Source organism: Athene cunicularia (assembly GCF_003259725.1).
Source record: "Athene cunicularia isolate RWA chromosome 11 unlocalized genomic scaffold, athCun1 chr11_part1, whole genome shotgun sequence".
NCBI lineage: Eukaryota > Metazoa > Chordata > Aves > Strigiformes > Strigidae > Athene > Athene cunicularia.
The window spans coordinates 7441680-7457664 of NW_020799113.1; the positions used below are offsets into that span (position 1 = coordinate 7441680).

General features: G+C 43.0%; 1 protein-coding gene across 1 annotated transcript; it reads left to right on the forward strand.

Annotated features, from left to right (window-relative positions):
* Nucleotides 1–8635: 8635 nt before the first annotated feature.
* CMTM3 (CKLF like MARVEL transmembrane domain containing 3) lies at nt 8636–15737 on the forward strand. The gene is made up of 4 exons (XM_026856899.1): nt 8636–8874; nt 10664–10759; nt 12030–12147; nt 13829–15737. The coding sequence occupies exons 1-4, from the start codon at nt 8773–8775 to the stop codon at nt 13855–13857; spliced, it is 345 nt and encodes a 114-aa protein (XP_026712700.1). The 5' UTR covers nt 8636–8772; the 3' UTR covers nt 13858–15737.
* The last annotated feature ends 248 nt before the right edge of the window (nt 15738–15985 follow it).

Consider the following 15985-nt stretch of genomic DNA (forward strand, 5'->3'; position numbering starts at 1 on the left):
GTGCCGGTCACCCCCGGCGGAGGGCAGGGGCGCCGCCCGGTTCTGAGCTGAACAGACCCGGGCCGGTGCCGCCCGTCTGCCCGACCCCGAGGGAGCGCACAAGCGGGGGGAGCCCCGCCAGCGGGGGGCGCAGCGCGGGGCTGAGCGCGGAGGTGCTTGCGTTCAGGGGGAGCAGACGGAACCCAAAGTACTCGTCCCGTTCAGCTTCCAAGGCCCCGCAGCGCTTTCCCGGCAGCAGGAGCCCCTCGTCAGTTAAAACCGGCCCTGCCTGCGCTCCACGTGCGCTGTGAATCCAGCGGCCGCTGCCGACCCGACTGGCACGGTCTCCCCGTGCCATGGGGGAGGCATGGCTTACAAGCCATCCTGTCCTGAGAACGCTCAAGAAAAACCTTACTCATTAGTTTATGATGTACGGCATTACAGAGGGCATCACGATCTCATAACTTTTGTCCCAAGCGCTCCCAAAGCTGTCCCAGACCTGAGAGGGACGCGCTCGCTCCCTGCTATGGAGCCAGCAGCTTCCCGTGAAAGTACCAAATAATAATCATTAGTCTGGCGCTGGACACACTGCTCCCCCAGAAACATACTGTAGTTCTCCCTTTAGGTCCAGGTTCTGAGATGGGAGCTGGTGATAACTATAGGCCTTTGATTTTTGGTGTAACACTTTCTGGTATTTTACTCGTAAAGGCTTAAAGCCTGACGGCTGGAACAGTACACCCCTGGCAGGGAAGAGGAAAAAAACTTACCCCCATGGGTAGTGGGTATTTCACAATCAAAAGTTAAATTTTAAGAGGAAGTCAGTTGATTGAAATTAGACCTTCAACATCATTTATACTAGAAATAATGATAAGCTTAAACACTAAGTTCTCTGTCACTTTAGCGGGAGTTTTGACAGCAGGTAGTCAATACCGGGACAGCCCGAACTAGCCGTCAGGTACATGGAGCGCTGTTTAGAGGTGTGAGGTGTCTCTGGCTGTCCCCTCTGCTAGCTCAGGGAGGGAAACAAGGACATTTGAGAAAGGGAAGGAATGGGCAGGAGGCGGCAGCGTGGGCAGGCTCAGGCCGGCCCTTCTCTACCAGCCCGGTGGGTTTGTGAGGCTGCGGGCACGGGGCTGGCTTCGAGAGGAGGTGAGGGTGACTTCTGGGGGGGGAACACAGGCCTCAGGCCGGGTAGCAATGGGCCACGGGCTGTGTCAGCTCCATGAAAACATGCTGTAAAAATTCCAGGTAGCCCCCATCACGCATACAGCATCTGTAGTTTACAAAAACACAGGTTTAGAAGATAGCAAAGCCCAGCTAACTTTGCTCCTTTGGCACCTGTGTTTGTTACATACTAAAACATATACTGGAATTTCCTATACAAGCTTAGAGCCAGTAAACTATGACTTTCAGAGAGCCTGGCTTTAACATCTCTGAATGATGACCTATTTGAAGAATACTGTTTTGGTCATGGAATCAGACTCACCCTTTTGTTGTCATAGAGAAGTACTGACTATGCCTCCTTGGAGTAATAAAAACTCCTCTGTCTTGACAAAACAGGGATTTATCCTTTGTAAGGCCACTCAGGGCTTCCTCAGGGTTTGGCTGGCTGAAAGCAGCTCTAAAATCCCATCTGCCCAAGCTGCAGCGAAGCTTTCTGTGTGCTACTTGCAGGCCAGCCCACGTGCTTCGGATGTCGTTTCCTGGCAGAGGGGAGGCAGCGGTAGTTTCTCTCCAGTTGTCTCAGCTTTGCCAGAAGAAATCCTTGAAGGCAACAAAGACCCCAGAATAAATCCAGTCTGTATACAATTAGAGAAATGCAGAGCCAAATAACTGAGAAGGAGTCCAAGTGAAATCTATCACAGTTTAAATCTGTGTTTCATCTTTAGCTTTGTATTTCTTGTCTTGAATGTTTGATTTTTTTCCTCTTTGACACAGTATTCATGTGGGGCGGGGTTGGGTTCTGCACAAGTGTATGTAAATAATATTCATGAGATACAGATTTTTACTAGTGTCTTTTGTTCAGAAACAAAATGGGGTTCTCATTGTTACCAGACACCTCTGTCACATCGCTTGGCAAGTCTTGAGAAATGTGCTTTATTTCTGTCTTTAAAGACACTCAAGCACTGGCATCTCTGCAGGTAGAGCAGAAGTTCTCTGTTCAGCTACAGGAAATGCCAAGTTAGTTTATTCAACATTCAAAAAACAAACCACCACATACTGAAAAATATATTGCCACCGAAGCAAAGTAGCAACTTGCAAACGTATCTTGACTGGGGTAGATGGTTATACTTCTCTTTTTCAGTCTGTGGCAGAAAGGGAACAGAAGTTGGCTTCAGCAAATTCCCTCAGCCCAGCAACCGTGCTGGTTGTGTACTTGGTGGAAGTAATCTCATTAAAAAGTCTTGTTTTGCCCAGTAGAAATGGCTGGCAAATGATCACTTCAGCTGCTAAGAGTTACAGCGGACTGACTCCGACTTTGTAAATGATGACACCTGCCACCTTGATGCCAGCGTGTCCCTGTCCCTTGCCGGCAACAGTTGCTCTGTTCAGGCTGAAGGAAACTGCTACAGCCACTTTTTAAAAATAACATTTACACACATTTTCACATGAAGCGAGTATGCATATTTACAACGTTCGGGTGTAATTTTCATGTCATCATGTAAACTGTGGGCTATCAGGTCTGGGAACTCTGGTGCTTCCTCTAGAACAAGTTAGGCTGGCAATGAAGCTGATTACTGCTAGAAGCTTAATTATAATCTCAAATTTTATTCAGAGAAGGACGTTCCCCTCACCCCCCTGCTCATTTTCCTTTTGATCTTCCAGCCTTATTAATTTTTTATTCCACCTGGGATAGCTACACAGCCACAAAGAAGCAGTAACATCAAGTACATGTATAAGCTTTGCTGTCTCTCCTAATCCTATTTATTCTGTTTTGGTCCTCCACTTTCTAATCACCATTCTTTATCTCCCAGGTTAATTTTTCTTTCTTTTTTCCTTTCTATTCTCTCCCCATACCATTACTTCTTCCATGTATTTTAACACTCTTCATCTCTTAAGCTACTCATTTTTCCTGAATAATCAAGTTGCTGTCTTGAAGGGCAGCATCTCATCCATGCTCTTTTCCCTCTTAAGAAATACATTTTTTCAGTTGCCTCTGTCCTATGTTGGAACCGTTTAACAGCCACTCTCATACCTGCCACCAGAGCTTGTCTGGGCAAGATCCACAGTTACGCACTCTGCTGCTCACCCTGGCTACTTCAGTCAAGCTTTTGTGTTTGTCCTGGTGACTGTTTTAATTGGCATCTCCTTAGTCTCCTATAGCCCGTATATAGTGGCACTACATGTTTTTTTTTAATAAAAATGTAGTGTGAATATGTAAGGTTGTCCTGTATAAGGCACAAAGGATGTAGAAATCATTATGCCTGTTTTTCTCCTCTTTTCCTGTCTTCTGTCTTTTCAGTCTTCTCTGAACTGACCTTCACAACTGAAACTTCCAGCTGCTCTGTGTAAAGCCTCCTTTGAAGAAGACCCCTCTGCCTTTCTCTGGGTCTGTAGCCAGAAGGCAACCCGTGTAGCTCATTCTGGGGGAACCAAGAACCTCCGCTCCATGACAAGTACAACGGAGAAGTAGTAACTGAATAGCAGAGACCACTAAGTGGTGTCATTTCTCTCTCTGCCAGTAAACAATAACAAAATGCACTCGTCCAAAAGAGTTCACCGCTAGCCACTTTTAAAACTGTTTAAGCAAACCTGTTCTTTTCCGTGGAGGGGAAACGAGGAGCAGGGTTTTGACGGCGCGAAGCAGCGCGCAGAGGGCACTGGGGGGTGTGTAGCACTGTGCAGTGATGTCAGCTGCTTCCTGGCACCTGCATCATCCCCGACGTCCCCGGAGGGACTGTTCTCCCTGCACAGAGGAGACAGACGCCTTCATACTCTGCCATGACCTCAGCACTTCAGCAGTCCACCCTCCCTTAAGCAGCACAGTGCTCTCTAACCATTGTAACGAATAACTTTTCATACCTCAAACTGCAAATTAATTATATGATAAAGAATAACTTCATAATGCCTGGCCAGTTTAAGAAGCCCAGCAACACAATAATACAATTTTCTCTCAATAATTACATGGGAGAAAATTACATTTTGAAACACAGTACCCAGGAAGTTTAAGTACATTCCCATTCCCACAAAAAAAAAAGAGGTGTTCAGTGAAAAATTAGGCTTGATTTTCTATGATCTTATCACTGCCAGACTATGAAAGGGTCCTGTTCTGTTCTTTACTGCACTAGAGCTTTGCGCATCCAAATATTCCTCCACAGTGAAGCTGTCAACAATCACACCAAACTTTCAACAGCATTGCAGGAACAACTCAGAGTCCTAGCTATTATCAATGCCAAGGATGTAATCCCAAGGGAAAAAGAAACCCCCAGTGTAAATACAAATGGACAAAACTGAGAAAACACTGCATTTTTTTTCCTCCCAGAAGCCGCAGTACTTTCTGAGTTTAAACATGCTAGAAATGAACTTAAAACTGCATTAGGCCTCACAAACTTCCTTTCTAGCTGTTGGTTTTGGTATTTTTTTTTTTTTTAGCACCAGCACAGAGCTGTTAGAAAAATGACAAGATTCCATTGCTTGACCTTTCTCTGAAATCACTTTTAAACACACAATTTCTGGAAAAAAGGTGCAGAACAAGTGTGATGTGCAGTGGATCATCTGTGGTCTTTAGAGGGGTCAGGCTATATTCTAAAAGTTACTTCTGAGTTTGTTGGTTCTAGAGCAACTTTCAGTTTGCCAGATGTTGTCTCAAAGCCTTGAAGTCTGAGAAAGTAAGTAGGTAGGTGTTCATTATTTCTGGGCACAGATTTATACTGTGGGAGTATCTTTATTAAATTACCAAATTTTTAGGTGACACCAAGTGCTTGTTAGTGGCACTGCAACTAAATGGTCAGACAAGATAACAAGATTATCTACCTCCTTTCATAATTCAGAAAAGACAGTAATAGATAATATCCTGTATTGCTCAGGGAGTCCATGCACTCCACCTGTCAGACAAGGGCTCTAAACAATGGGAAATGAGAAACATTGTCTAAAGCCAAGAGCTTTGTGTGCTCTTGTATTACACAGTCTGTCCCCAAATTACCGAATAGATCTGACACTAAAATCCATGTCAGGGCTGTGATATAGTCATCAAGGAGACAAAAAAAAAACCCCAAAACTGAAAAACAAGCTGTAATACCACAGCCATCACCTGACAGAGCCTTCAGGCACCTCCTTCCTTTTGTCTGCCTGCCTCCCCCTCCAGCCTTGCCTCAATGAAGGCTGTAGCATCTAAAAATACTGATTTTCATACCCTCATTCTCAAAATCTGGTCCACTGTTTTATAGGTGTGTATTTCACCTAAAACCTTCCTTGGGCCTTTTCAGTCTCTGAATGCTGGTAAAATGAGGAGTGGTACTTAACTGGAGAGCAATTACCACGCTTCGTGTCAGATTCTTTCCCTTTTACGATCATCATCACTACTCCGTTGAAATCAAGGGACTTCTTGTAAACCAAGAGTGGGTTTTTTTAACGTGTCCTCGGCGTGCACTTCCCATGCAGAACGTAGAGTCAGGAGTGGCGAGCTGGGACGGGCTGGACTCGAGCCCACCACTCAAGGTGATGGCAGGAGTACAGTTACTGTTATCAGGGCTGAGGGACAGGCAGCAGGAGACGGCTGTGATCCTACCAATAACCAAGCGGTTTGTCTGAGCAAGTAGCTGGCCTGCTAGCTAGATTTTAAAATGGACAACTAATATTTCCCCAGATGCCAGGTTCTCTGGATCAGACCAAATTAGAAAGCTGCCATACTCAGACTTGTCTCTTCAGCAACTTTCCTTGCAGCCCAGCAGGAATCCCGCTGGGACACCAGCACGATGGAGCAGGAGCCCCTTGGTGTGCTCTTGCTCCGAAACAAGTTTCTGTTTGGATCCTGAGCCGTGTTACAGCAGGGTCTCGGGCACTGCACTGCATTTCAAACCACGTGGACCTGCCCTGGGCCATCAGGGTGAGGGGAAGACAGTGGGAAACTTAAGTTACACAAATTACCATAAGGCTGATCTTAAGAGAACACAAACGCTCTTCGTTTCACCTAACAGTTCTGACAGAAAATCTTTTTCTCCGTATAAAGGCAGACAGAGCACAAGAGTTCTGTATCAAACAGAATCAAGATCAAAGTGATCTCTGCTGTGTAGTATTAACTTACAGATCTGAAATTCGCTTCTGTTCCTCCCCTCGCTGCTGTAGTATGATGGATTATTTAACACTGGTTTTAATCCTTTTATGACAGATCTACCAAGCTTAGTTCAGGTCTAATGTTCTGCTGTTGAAAGGGGCTTGGTTGGTGGGACCTATCCTGAACACGTCTCCTCCCGGCTGCTGTTTGTCCCTTCATGCTTCTCTTTCTCTACATCTCAGCATTCACACTTTCCTGTAGCCAGAAAAAGGAAGAGATTATTTTTGAACACCAGAACAAGAAAGAAAAAGTGTCCTAGCTACATGGTGATTTCTTTTTAAATCAAGAAAACATGAAAACATGTCTAATTTATGTTCCACAAATGCAACTGAAGCAGATTCACAAAGTTAAAGTCCAGTCCTTTCTGGTTTTATTCCATGGGGGTGGGAAGGGAATAGGTGGTGTGATAGGACGGAGGAAGAAGTCCTCTCTCCTCTTAGTAGTTTTCAAGTTCTGTTATATCCATTTCCCTTCAAACAGTACTTGCCATTTTTGTTACAGAAATAAAATACCACGTTAAGGATAAGATACAGTCAGTGCATGAGTTCCCTCCACTATATGAAAAGTGTAAAAAAAACCTGCAAAATGGCCATGTAAGCAATCAGCAAGTAATAATAGGATAAATAACAACAAATAGGGTTAATATTGACAGGTAACAAGCCTTGATGCAGAAGTGAACCCTATGTATTCTACCAGATCAGTGTCCTACAACCCAATGACATGAGAACAATGCACAGGCACTTTAGGATAAATATAGTATCTTACTAAAAATGTCACATCCTCTCAAACTTCACCACCCAGCACTAATGGATCAAAACAATATACTCCAGCTGCTACCGTCCCGGTCAAGAACTGACTGCTTTCCCCAAAATCAGGCTTAGAATAAAGGCTAGTTCATTAATATTATAAATTAATATTAATAAATACTCCTATAACTTAATAAAATAACTAAATGAAGACATTATTTCAACGGGATTGAACTGCTCAGGTGCCCCCTAAACCTAAATGGGCTCTTCTGATACATGTATTTGAGGTTTCACTGACCTCTCATAGGAGTAATTATTAATTAATTATAGCAGCCATATCATTCAGATATAATAATGAATTTTTTTTATTTTTTTTTTGAGGTACAGGTGGTTGCCAGGAAAACATGGCAGCAACAAGCAAAGAAATCCATAGATCTGAACTGTAATGAGGCGCATGCATTGATCATCACAGTCCAAACATTCATGCTTTTCAAGAAGCCACATCTGCCTTTTGATATGCCACCTGGGGGAAAATACTCCATCTATTTTCAGTATTACAGGAGCGAGAATGTCAGTGTCCCACTTTAAAATTTAGAAGTTCAAAAAAATCCTTGTAACCTAATGCTCAAGCAGTACCTACTGCTATGTTGACCAAAAGCATCTCTGAGCATTGCTAAGGCAGAGATTTGTCTCCAAGAGGAGAGGCCTAATAGAGCAGCTTGTGTGTAAACTAGCACATAACACTCACACTTGCAGAAAATGTTTTATTCGGTATGCTAGCTACTTTTTTTTTTTTTTTTAAGCTGATTTGAAGAAAACAGCAACCAGTTAGATGAGGTAGTGGAGCAGTAGGGTCAGAGCCACGTCTTGGAGGTGACCAACTCCCAGGATATCATTTGAAAGTTTTAAGGTTCTCCATAGTTCCCTCAACTCCCACTTTCACAAATACAGTGGCTCAAAATTCAGAAGCATAGCACAGCACTTCAGCAGTGTCTAGTTTAGGTGAGAATGCATTTCCTTTAGCCATTTCTTCATTGTGAAAATTTCTATTTTGAGCCATATTCTGAAGGTATTCTAACTGAATGGGAAAACAAACGGCATTTTTATTATTTTGTGGAGTTAGGAAACATCATGCAGATAAAACAAATCTATGGGAGTTATTTGTGCTGTTACTCTCTAAAACAACTGTCTACACTGGAAAACTAGAACCAGAGACTTACAGAAATCACGGAATAATTAATTCTCAGCTCTTTTCTATCCATTAACAGCAGACTTCTTCTTTCAACTCTAAGAAGATTATAAATGCTGAGTTACTTTGGGCTATCTGAGCAGCGATTTGGATTTCAAATGAGAACTGTCACAGTTGAAAGCTTAAAGCTCCGTTTTCTTGGCAATGCCCTAGTATTTTCAGAATTATGTTGTCAGAGCTGTTTACAATCCAGAGCTAATTATTCACTCAGAGAGGTGCAAATCCACTGAGCTCTCCGGAAAGTCAGTTTCACATGCATTGAAATAAATGCCATTACTTCAGATTTACTCCATGCTAAACAAGAAAATACCTTTGGCCCAAGGAAAAAAAAAAAAAAAAAAGTAGGAAGCAAGATATGCCATCACCAGCAGCCCTGGCAGAAATACGCAGGGAGAGTAAAGCTTCAAAGCTGCTCAGCTGCCTGAGGCTCTGCTATTCCATGTGAATAACTAGTTTTCCCTTTACTCTAGGTGCTGTCATTTATCATCTTTATCTGCTATATTGCATCTCTAGCTACCTCTTTCATGATGGCACCACTCCTAGAGTTTCTGCTGGCCCTGTTTCTTTTTTTTGCCTACGCCTCCAAACTTAATGAGAAGTTTAAAGGACTCTACTGGCCTTTGATGGTAAGTGAAATGTGCAATATAAACCCAGAGATTTAATTGTACAGTATAACATGAGTAAAAGGGACTATACAGGAGTTTAGGCTGACTGTTAACAACTTCACCCCCTTACTAGAAACTTGTCTGGATTGCCTTCCCTTCAGAAGGGCCTAAAGCACTCTTTAACCTGTGCTATGCTACAACTCTAGCTTTCTTGGTGCTGACACAAAGTATGGTTTTATTAAAGCACAGAACTTATACCTGATTCCCAGAAAATGGCTCAGAGCTGGATCTTCAGAAGCAGGCAACATCAGCCTAACTAAGTCTGACCACTGCTGGGGGCTCCTTTAATATTGCTACCCTTACAAATGGGGAAACTGAGGCACGCTATATAGTAATCCATGTACTTTACTAAAACGTTTTAAAATTCTCAGGTAAGTGCTGTTGAGATGCAGAGTCATACTGACAGATAAAGTGACAGCTACTTTTGTTAAGGGGAGAAGCCTGGCAACCCTTGTCTGCAGATGCTCATGCACACAGAGGAAACCAGTGGCTAGTCAGGGCGTCTTCAGGCTGGTACTTGCAGGCAGTTACTGCACACTGGCCACTGGATGTCTCTGTTGCTTCAAATACACACTCCAAAGGGACCGTCTGTCTAGCACAGATACTTCCAAAAAACGCTCATCTAACCGATCTGGATTCTCTTTTGGTACAGTCTAGCAATAGTTCATCATAGGGAGATTTGAATTAGAGCTCTCAACAGTAGAGAAATGGCCACTGGTGGATAAAGGAATAGCAGTGACTTTGACTATGACAGTGCGTGGTTCTCAGCTGGTAACCTCAGTTCCATTGTTTTCCCATGTTATGCACGCAGCTGATTCCAGAACTAAGACAAAACCCCAACTTATATGTTTGTTATGTCCACCACCATAATATACTCCAGCCGCAGAATGTAGATAACTGACCTTGGCCCGACTTCAGAAGAGTCAGGCTTCTTACAGGATTTGTGTTTTGAGACAGAATCTTTCTTACCCCTCTGTTCTGAAAAGGCAGATCTAACTGTCAACAGAGGTCAAGATACCATTATTCCAGCTCACTCTGGGAATCCCAGCTCTTTATTTAATATACAGCTCAGAGACACTGCTGGCCCCAGCACGTCGCTGCCCGTACTGCAGCGCATGGCCCCTGCCCTGCAGAGCTGCAGTCTCAGCCACAGAAACACCCCTGTCAATGACAGCAGCAGGTACGTTCACTCCAGGCGAGCTGCTGGAGTTACAAGTGTACATACGAAGTATAAATCACAGTTTTAAACACTAAACAAAGTGTTTAGTTCCTAAACGAGGACTTCCTACAGACAGGCCAACTTGTATATAGAAGCAAACGCACGCCTGTTCCCCACGGGAACAGAGTCTTTGCTGCCACGAGTTCTGCTCGAAGATGAAGTTTGTAAGGCATTTCAAATGATTCTTCTATTAGAGCCCTCGCTGCGCTCCAGACATCTCAGAAAGGTGGCCCTCCTCAGCCTGAAGAAAGGTCTGCCTGACATAAGCATGTTAAAAGTAGGAGTTATACCAACATCTGTAAGAGCAGAAGCTTATGCCAGGATTCTGGTCATCTCTCATGTAAAAATATTTCCCAGATGAGCCATTCATCCGCTACAAAATACCAGGCTGTAGTCACACTCCAGCATCAGGCAAGTCCACCGATGCAACAACAAAGGTTTTTAGTGGTCATTTCTGAAATAATTCTTAGAGGAGTTTGTATGTTGGAATTACATGACTAATCTGAGAATGCAACATTGCTTATTTTACAGGATTTCTTGCGGTGCGTCACTGCTGCCATTATTTACTTTGCCATTTCAATTGCTGCTGTCTCAAAATATAACGATGGAGCATCTAAAGCAGCAGGAGTAAGTAGACGCGAGTTTTCCCCTTAAGTATTCTGGAGAAGTGCGTATGGACATACTTTAGAAACAATTCGATTTTGACCCCGTTGCAAGTAGCAGAAGTTTCTTCAATTAACTGAGATTGCCTAAAGCAAGGAAGAAATGGTCAGCTATTGAGAAAACTGTGTTTTGAATCAGTGAATAGTTTTTTCGTTCTGATGGTGCTGCTCAGTGTTAACTGTACTAACTTAGGGAAGGCATCTATTCTGCTTTTTAATTTCACCAGCTGTACAGGGAGTATAAACTTCTCTGTTCCTGCAAGATTCTCCTGCAAGATCCTTGAATTGAGGGAATAATAATAATTAAAATAACCAAACCTGTAACTACTAAGGACAGTCTAAAATAAGTAATTTCAACCTCCTGCACCTACTGCTTGACTTGACTTGGATGAATTGAAACAAGAGCAGTGTCAATTTACCCTCCAGTACACAGACTGCCCAGGAGAGAGCCTTTGCCATCAGCATTTTGTGTTCAGAAATGGGATACAGCCTCACCATCTGCAACTTGACTCTAAGCATCAATAATGTATGCAATATAAATAAAATCTGCATAATTTTAAAAGATAGGGAAGAACAATACCCAGTAGTGTTAGCCAGCCAGCCTTACCAAACCATCCCAAGCCATACACAATTTCAAAACAAAGACCTTATTTTAATCTTTGCCACTCTGTTTAGACATGGAGCAATGCAACGTAGCATTTACTCTAGCTTCTCAGGCTGAAAACCAGCCTGTTCTTGCCACACTGCTGCTTCTTTTGACACTAAATAGGTAACGCCAGAATCATTTTATCTCAATCTATTTCACTGCTACAGACATGTCTCCTTGCAAAGCAGTAACAAATTATTTCCAGAGAAATTGAGGTGATTTCTTGGTGGCAAACAGATGCCCTGGGATGGTGGAGGTGCAGGTTATGTTCTGTAGCTCTTGACACGGGGCAGTGGTGATGCTCAGAACGTGCCCAGAGCCAGAGAGGGATGTAGCCTGGGGAAGGGCTAAGGACACATCTGATAGAGCAGCTGCAGGGTTCACTACTCAAGCTCCCAAATTAGCTGCAATTTAGTTGATGCCGATGGGTCGTGAGACATGTCCCTTCCCTGTCTTTTTAGAAAGGCACAAGCCAAAAATAAATCAAGCCCAAGTTTTCTTAAGCATTCTTCTGTCAGTTAGACTTATCTTGGTTTGTCGTTGATGGACATGACCTGTTGTTAAAGAGGGTATTATTTTGCCATTTTAGGTGTTTGGATTTGTAGCCACGATAGTGTACGCCATTGATTTCTACATAACCTTCAATGACCTGGTTACTTTTCTCAAGCAAGGCAGTTCTGATTCCCCTGAAGGGCACAAGTCAGAAGGTAGGTAAAATTCCCCATTTCGGTTATACTAGCGTGTAACGTGAGATTTTCTTCTCCATTTCACCCTTCACAGGGGAGCAAGAGCGCTCAATAAACAGTTTCTGTTCTTGGCTACGTTGGTTTCTATGACACAGCTATGCTGAATTACAAAGCTGCTTAGTCTTAAAATAAAACTAATTTCAGTGATTTAAAAAAGATAACTAGCAAGTCAGGAATGTAAAGTTTCTCAGAGTTTTGCACCATCTAGTTTTGAAAAGCCTCAATCCAATTATAGAAATTACTGTGCAGCACAGACTTTTTTCCTCCTGCCAACATGTCTTTCTTTAAAAACAAACATCTACCTTTTTTTTTTTTCTTTTGATAACTTGATAATTAACATCCATTAGTCCACAGTCTTTTATTTCCAATAGTGCTCTTCTCTTCATCAGCTCCTCGTCATGATTACCTCTTATTCGGGGTCAAGCTTTGACAATCTGTGGGAAAATGGCCTTGAAATCCAAGGGCCACACAGTGTAAAATTAATAAGATTGTTACCAAATGTCTTTCTAATATACAAGGTGCAGTCTACCTCAAATCAGAGAGATCCACTCAAAGATAAAAAGAGGGACCTGCTGTTGGGAGTTCAAACCCATTTCAAGTCAGGACACAGGTAGCTATTTTGCAGTACCCAGGAGCCCAAATCATGCCCATGTGATACTAGTTAGTGCACCCACAAAGATGAAAAAGACTCCACACTTAAAAACAAACAAAAAATCCCCAAACCCTGAAAAACACCCCACACAAAACCAAAACCCACAAAAACCCTCAAAAACAAATACTCAGGACATGTACAGAACCCTAGAAGGTATATAGTCACTCTAACATAGTGTTTTCTAGGTATTTTAGTAGACTGTTAAGTGTTTTTGAAGATTTAGGCCAAAAAGAGGGACAAAGAAAGGAAGAATTAAAGGAACAGCTCATAGGAAACAGACTGTTAAGACTAAAAACTGTTTATCCCCACAAACTGAACTGACCTCAGAAGATCAGGTGACAAGGGCACAAAGTTAGGCTAAAGATTAGATCTAATTTCCATGGAGTTGGAGAGACAAATACATAAACTTACAAACAAGCAGTCACGCAGCTTTGTGTTGATGATTTGACCATGCAAGGGCTTTGTCCTGCAGCACTGTTCCTCCAGCACCAAACTCTTGTTCACACTGGAGCTCTCAACTGCTGATGCCAGAAATCCCTTCCTTGCAAGCCAAGTCTTGAGCTTGGGCAAGACATACCTCTGTAGGCCTGTCAGGATTTCTTAACATCTTAAAGCTTCTGGCTTTCAGATACGTTTGACTGGCAGCGCAGAAGGGTGACCCACAGCACACGGCAACGCTCGAGTACAGGAAGCGTGTCTGCAGCAGACTTCCTCTTGGTGGTCACACTGACAATATTGTCTCTGCAACTTCCTTCATCTGAACTGTTACCTACGTTGTAGTGGTCTAAGGGCATTTCTCAAGTCCTCTGAAACACAATTTAAAGCTCCATCATGTTAGTAAGAACTGTCATTTTAGGAGTTTTTTCCTAAATGTGGCACATCCTTTGAAGCAGACACCTGCTGAAGAGCAGCAGCTCCCAGCAAGAGCTAAAGTTGATGTGGAGATTTCCAGTTTTCATTTTCAGTATTGTTCCTTGTTTTAAATTTCAGATGAGGACTCCGATTCTGACTCAGACTGAAGAACTGAACACCAGCCAAGCGTGAAGGGAAGATGATCAAGCACTTTCCTCTTTGCTGAATGCACTGCCAATTGAAATATCTCCCTTATTTCAACCTTGGTATCCTCTTTCCACCTCACTGTTTATGGAATCACCAAAGCACAGACAGGGCAGTGATGTGGAAAAGGAGATAATTCCCAATGCATTAGACGTTCCTTCAGAACTATGGATTTTACAGTAGTTCAACCTGCCAGAGAGGTCTGTGTCCAAATAACACATCTCAATTCTCTGCTGCCCCTCTCTACTCAGCACTACAATGTACTGAGTAAACGGGACCATGGTATTTTAAACGTGTAAGCGGAGCTTTTAATATGCTTTCTTAATTCCAAATCTTTAACTCTTACAGCTTTTATACTTCTTGCTGTGCCAAAGAAGGGAGGCTCACAATGCCTCTACTTTATTTGTATTTTTCCTGATTAACTAACAGTATTTCTTTATCTGAAGTCTGAATATTCCACTATCTCAAGCACTGAAGGTTATAGTTATCATGTTGGTTTCAGTACATTTATATCTACTGCCTATCTGCAACAAGAAAAAGTGAACTGGAAATCTGCAGTAAGAATAAACCTCAAAAGTATAACTGTGCTGCAGGGTAGCTGCTTCATCAAATATTCAGTATCACTTTTTTAAGCTGCTTGGATGGGATCACTCCCATCTTCCGCAGTTCCACCACAGAGCAGAGGTAGAACAGATGAGGCATCTTTGTACCAGCACCCTTCCTACCATTTGTGTGGGAGCCCTTGTACGTGTTTGCACATACAGGTAGGGAAGGCTGGCCACATACCATCCAACAGTACCTGCCTGCAGAAGCCTGGAAATGTTTGTGCACAAGATATGACTGTCTGATCTCACGCTGTGCTGCGAACGCTGGCCCTCCCGTGAGAGCTAGAGCTGGATGTCGTCCGCTGGGTTTGCAAAACAGACAACTGTTCTGTAAAACTCAGGATACCTGGACCCCAGGAGGGCAATACATCCTTCCCACTGTGAAAAGGCAAAAAACCAACCTCCAAACTAAAGAACGTCTGCAGTGAAATTTTCCCCGACCCTTTTTGGGGGAGGGCATGTGTGTGGCATTTGGTTTGGGTTTTTTCCCCCTGGAAGGACATGATTTATCTCATGGTCTAGTATTCCAGGTGAAAAGCCTTCTGAATTTGCAAAAGGTAGTTTCATGGGGAGCACAACCTACCCTGAAATATTTGTGTCCACCCATGAACGTGTACTGCTTGGAAAATGCATGGCGTGCTCCTTATATATGGCATCAAACAGGTCTATTTCAAAGAAACCTGTACACATTTTAACAAAAATTAATCTAGTACCAGAACAGGTGGCCTTAACAGGGATTAATTAAAATGAGAGCAGATGGTACTAACAGAGTAAATGAAAAACAGGGATAAAACAATAAAGGCAGATTTCCTTTGAAACAAAATTACCACTTGGGTTCCAATTCCCTGCTAGCAGCTGGCTGCTAACAGGCAGAACACGGTACCTAGGAGCGAGCAGGGGCTTGGGAAGGTGCTGGCCAGGTTCAGAGCTGTCTGACAGGCAGCTCCCGCATCTCCTGTTTCCAGACCACTGAGAGAATAAAAGCAAAACAAATGGTTGCTTCTAAATGTGAAATGCTTTTATGAGAAATAGCTCTATGGACCTTTTCCTGTATGAAATTCCATGTTTCTTTTCTGTTATCATATTTTACTGGCACACACTGGGATATCGGGGGACCTGGGCTCATTTTTATATTCAATTGTTTTGTATTTCTCTTTTTTTAATTAAAAAATGTACTGCATGTCACAGCTGGAAACTAGTACATGGTTAATATTTAGAAACCATGATGGATTAAACCTCTTTTAATAGAAGTGTTGGGTGTCTTTACTTACTTTAAGACCTGGTTTTACCACCTCGCCTCTGACCAGTGAGAGCAACGATGCTTCAAGAAACTTTACCGGGCAGGATGGCGGGTGCTGGGGAGGTGACAATAGCACAGAGCCAGCGCTGGAGACCAGTCACTCATGCTTGCGAGGAGACACTTCATCTTCAATGCGTAAGTGTAAAAATTTAACCAAGGATTAGTTTTAGCATATTTATTAGACAC

Coding starts and splice junctions, on each gene's coding strand:
- CMTM3 (XM_026856899.1), top strand. CDS start 8,773: ATGATGGCACCACTCCTAGAGTTTCTGCTGGCCCTGTTTCTTTTTTTT. Junction 8,875..10,663: donor GACTCTACTGGCCTTTGATG/GTAAGTGAAATG, acceptor CTTATTTTACAG/GATTTCTTGCGGTGCGTCAC. Junction 12,148..13,828: donor TGAAGGGCACAAGTCAGAAG/GTAGGTAAAATT, acceptor TTTAAATTTCAG/ATGAGGACTCCGATTCTGAC.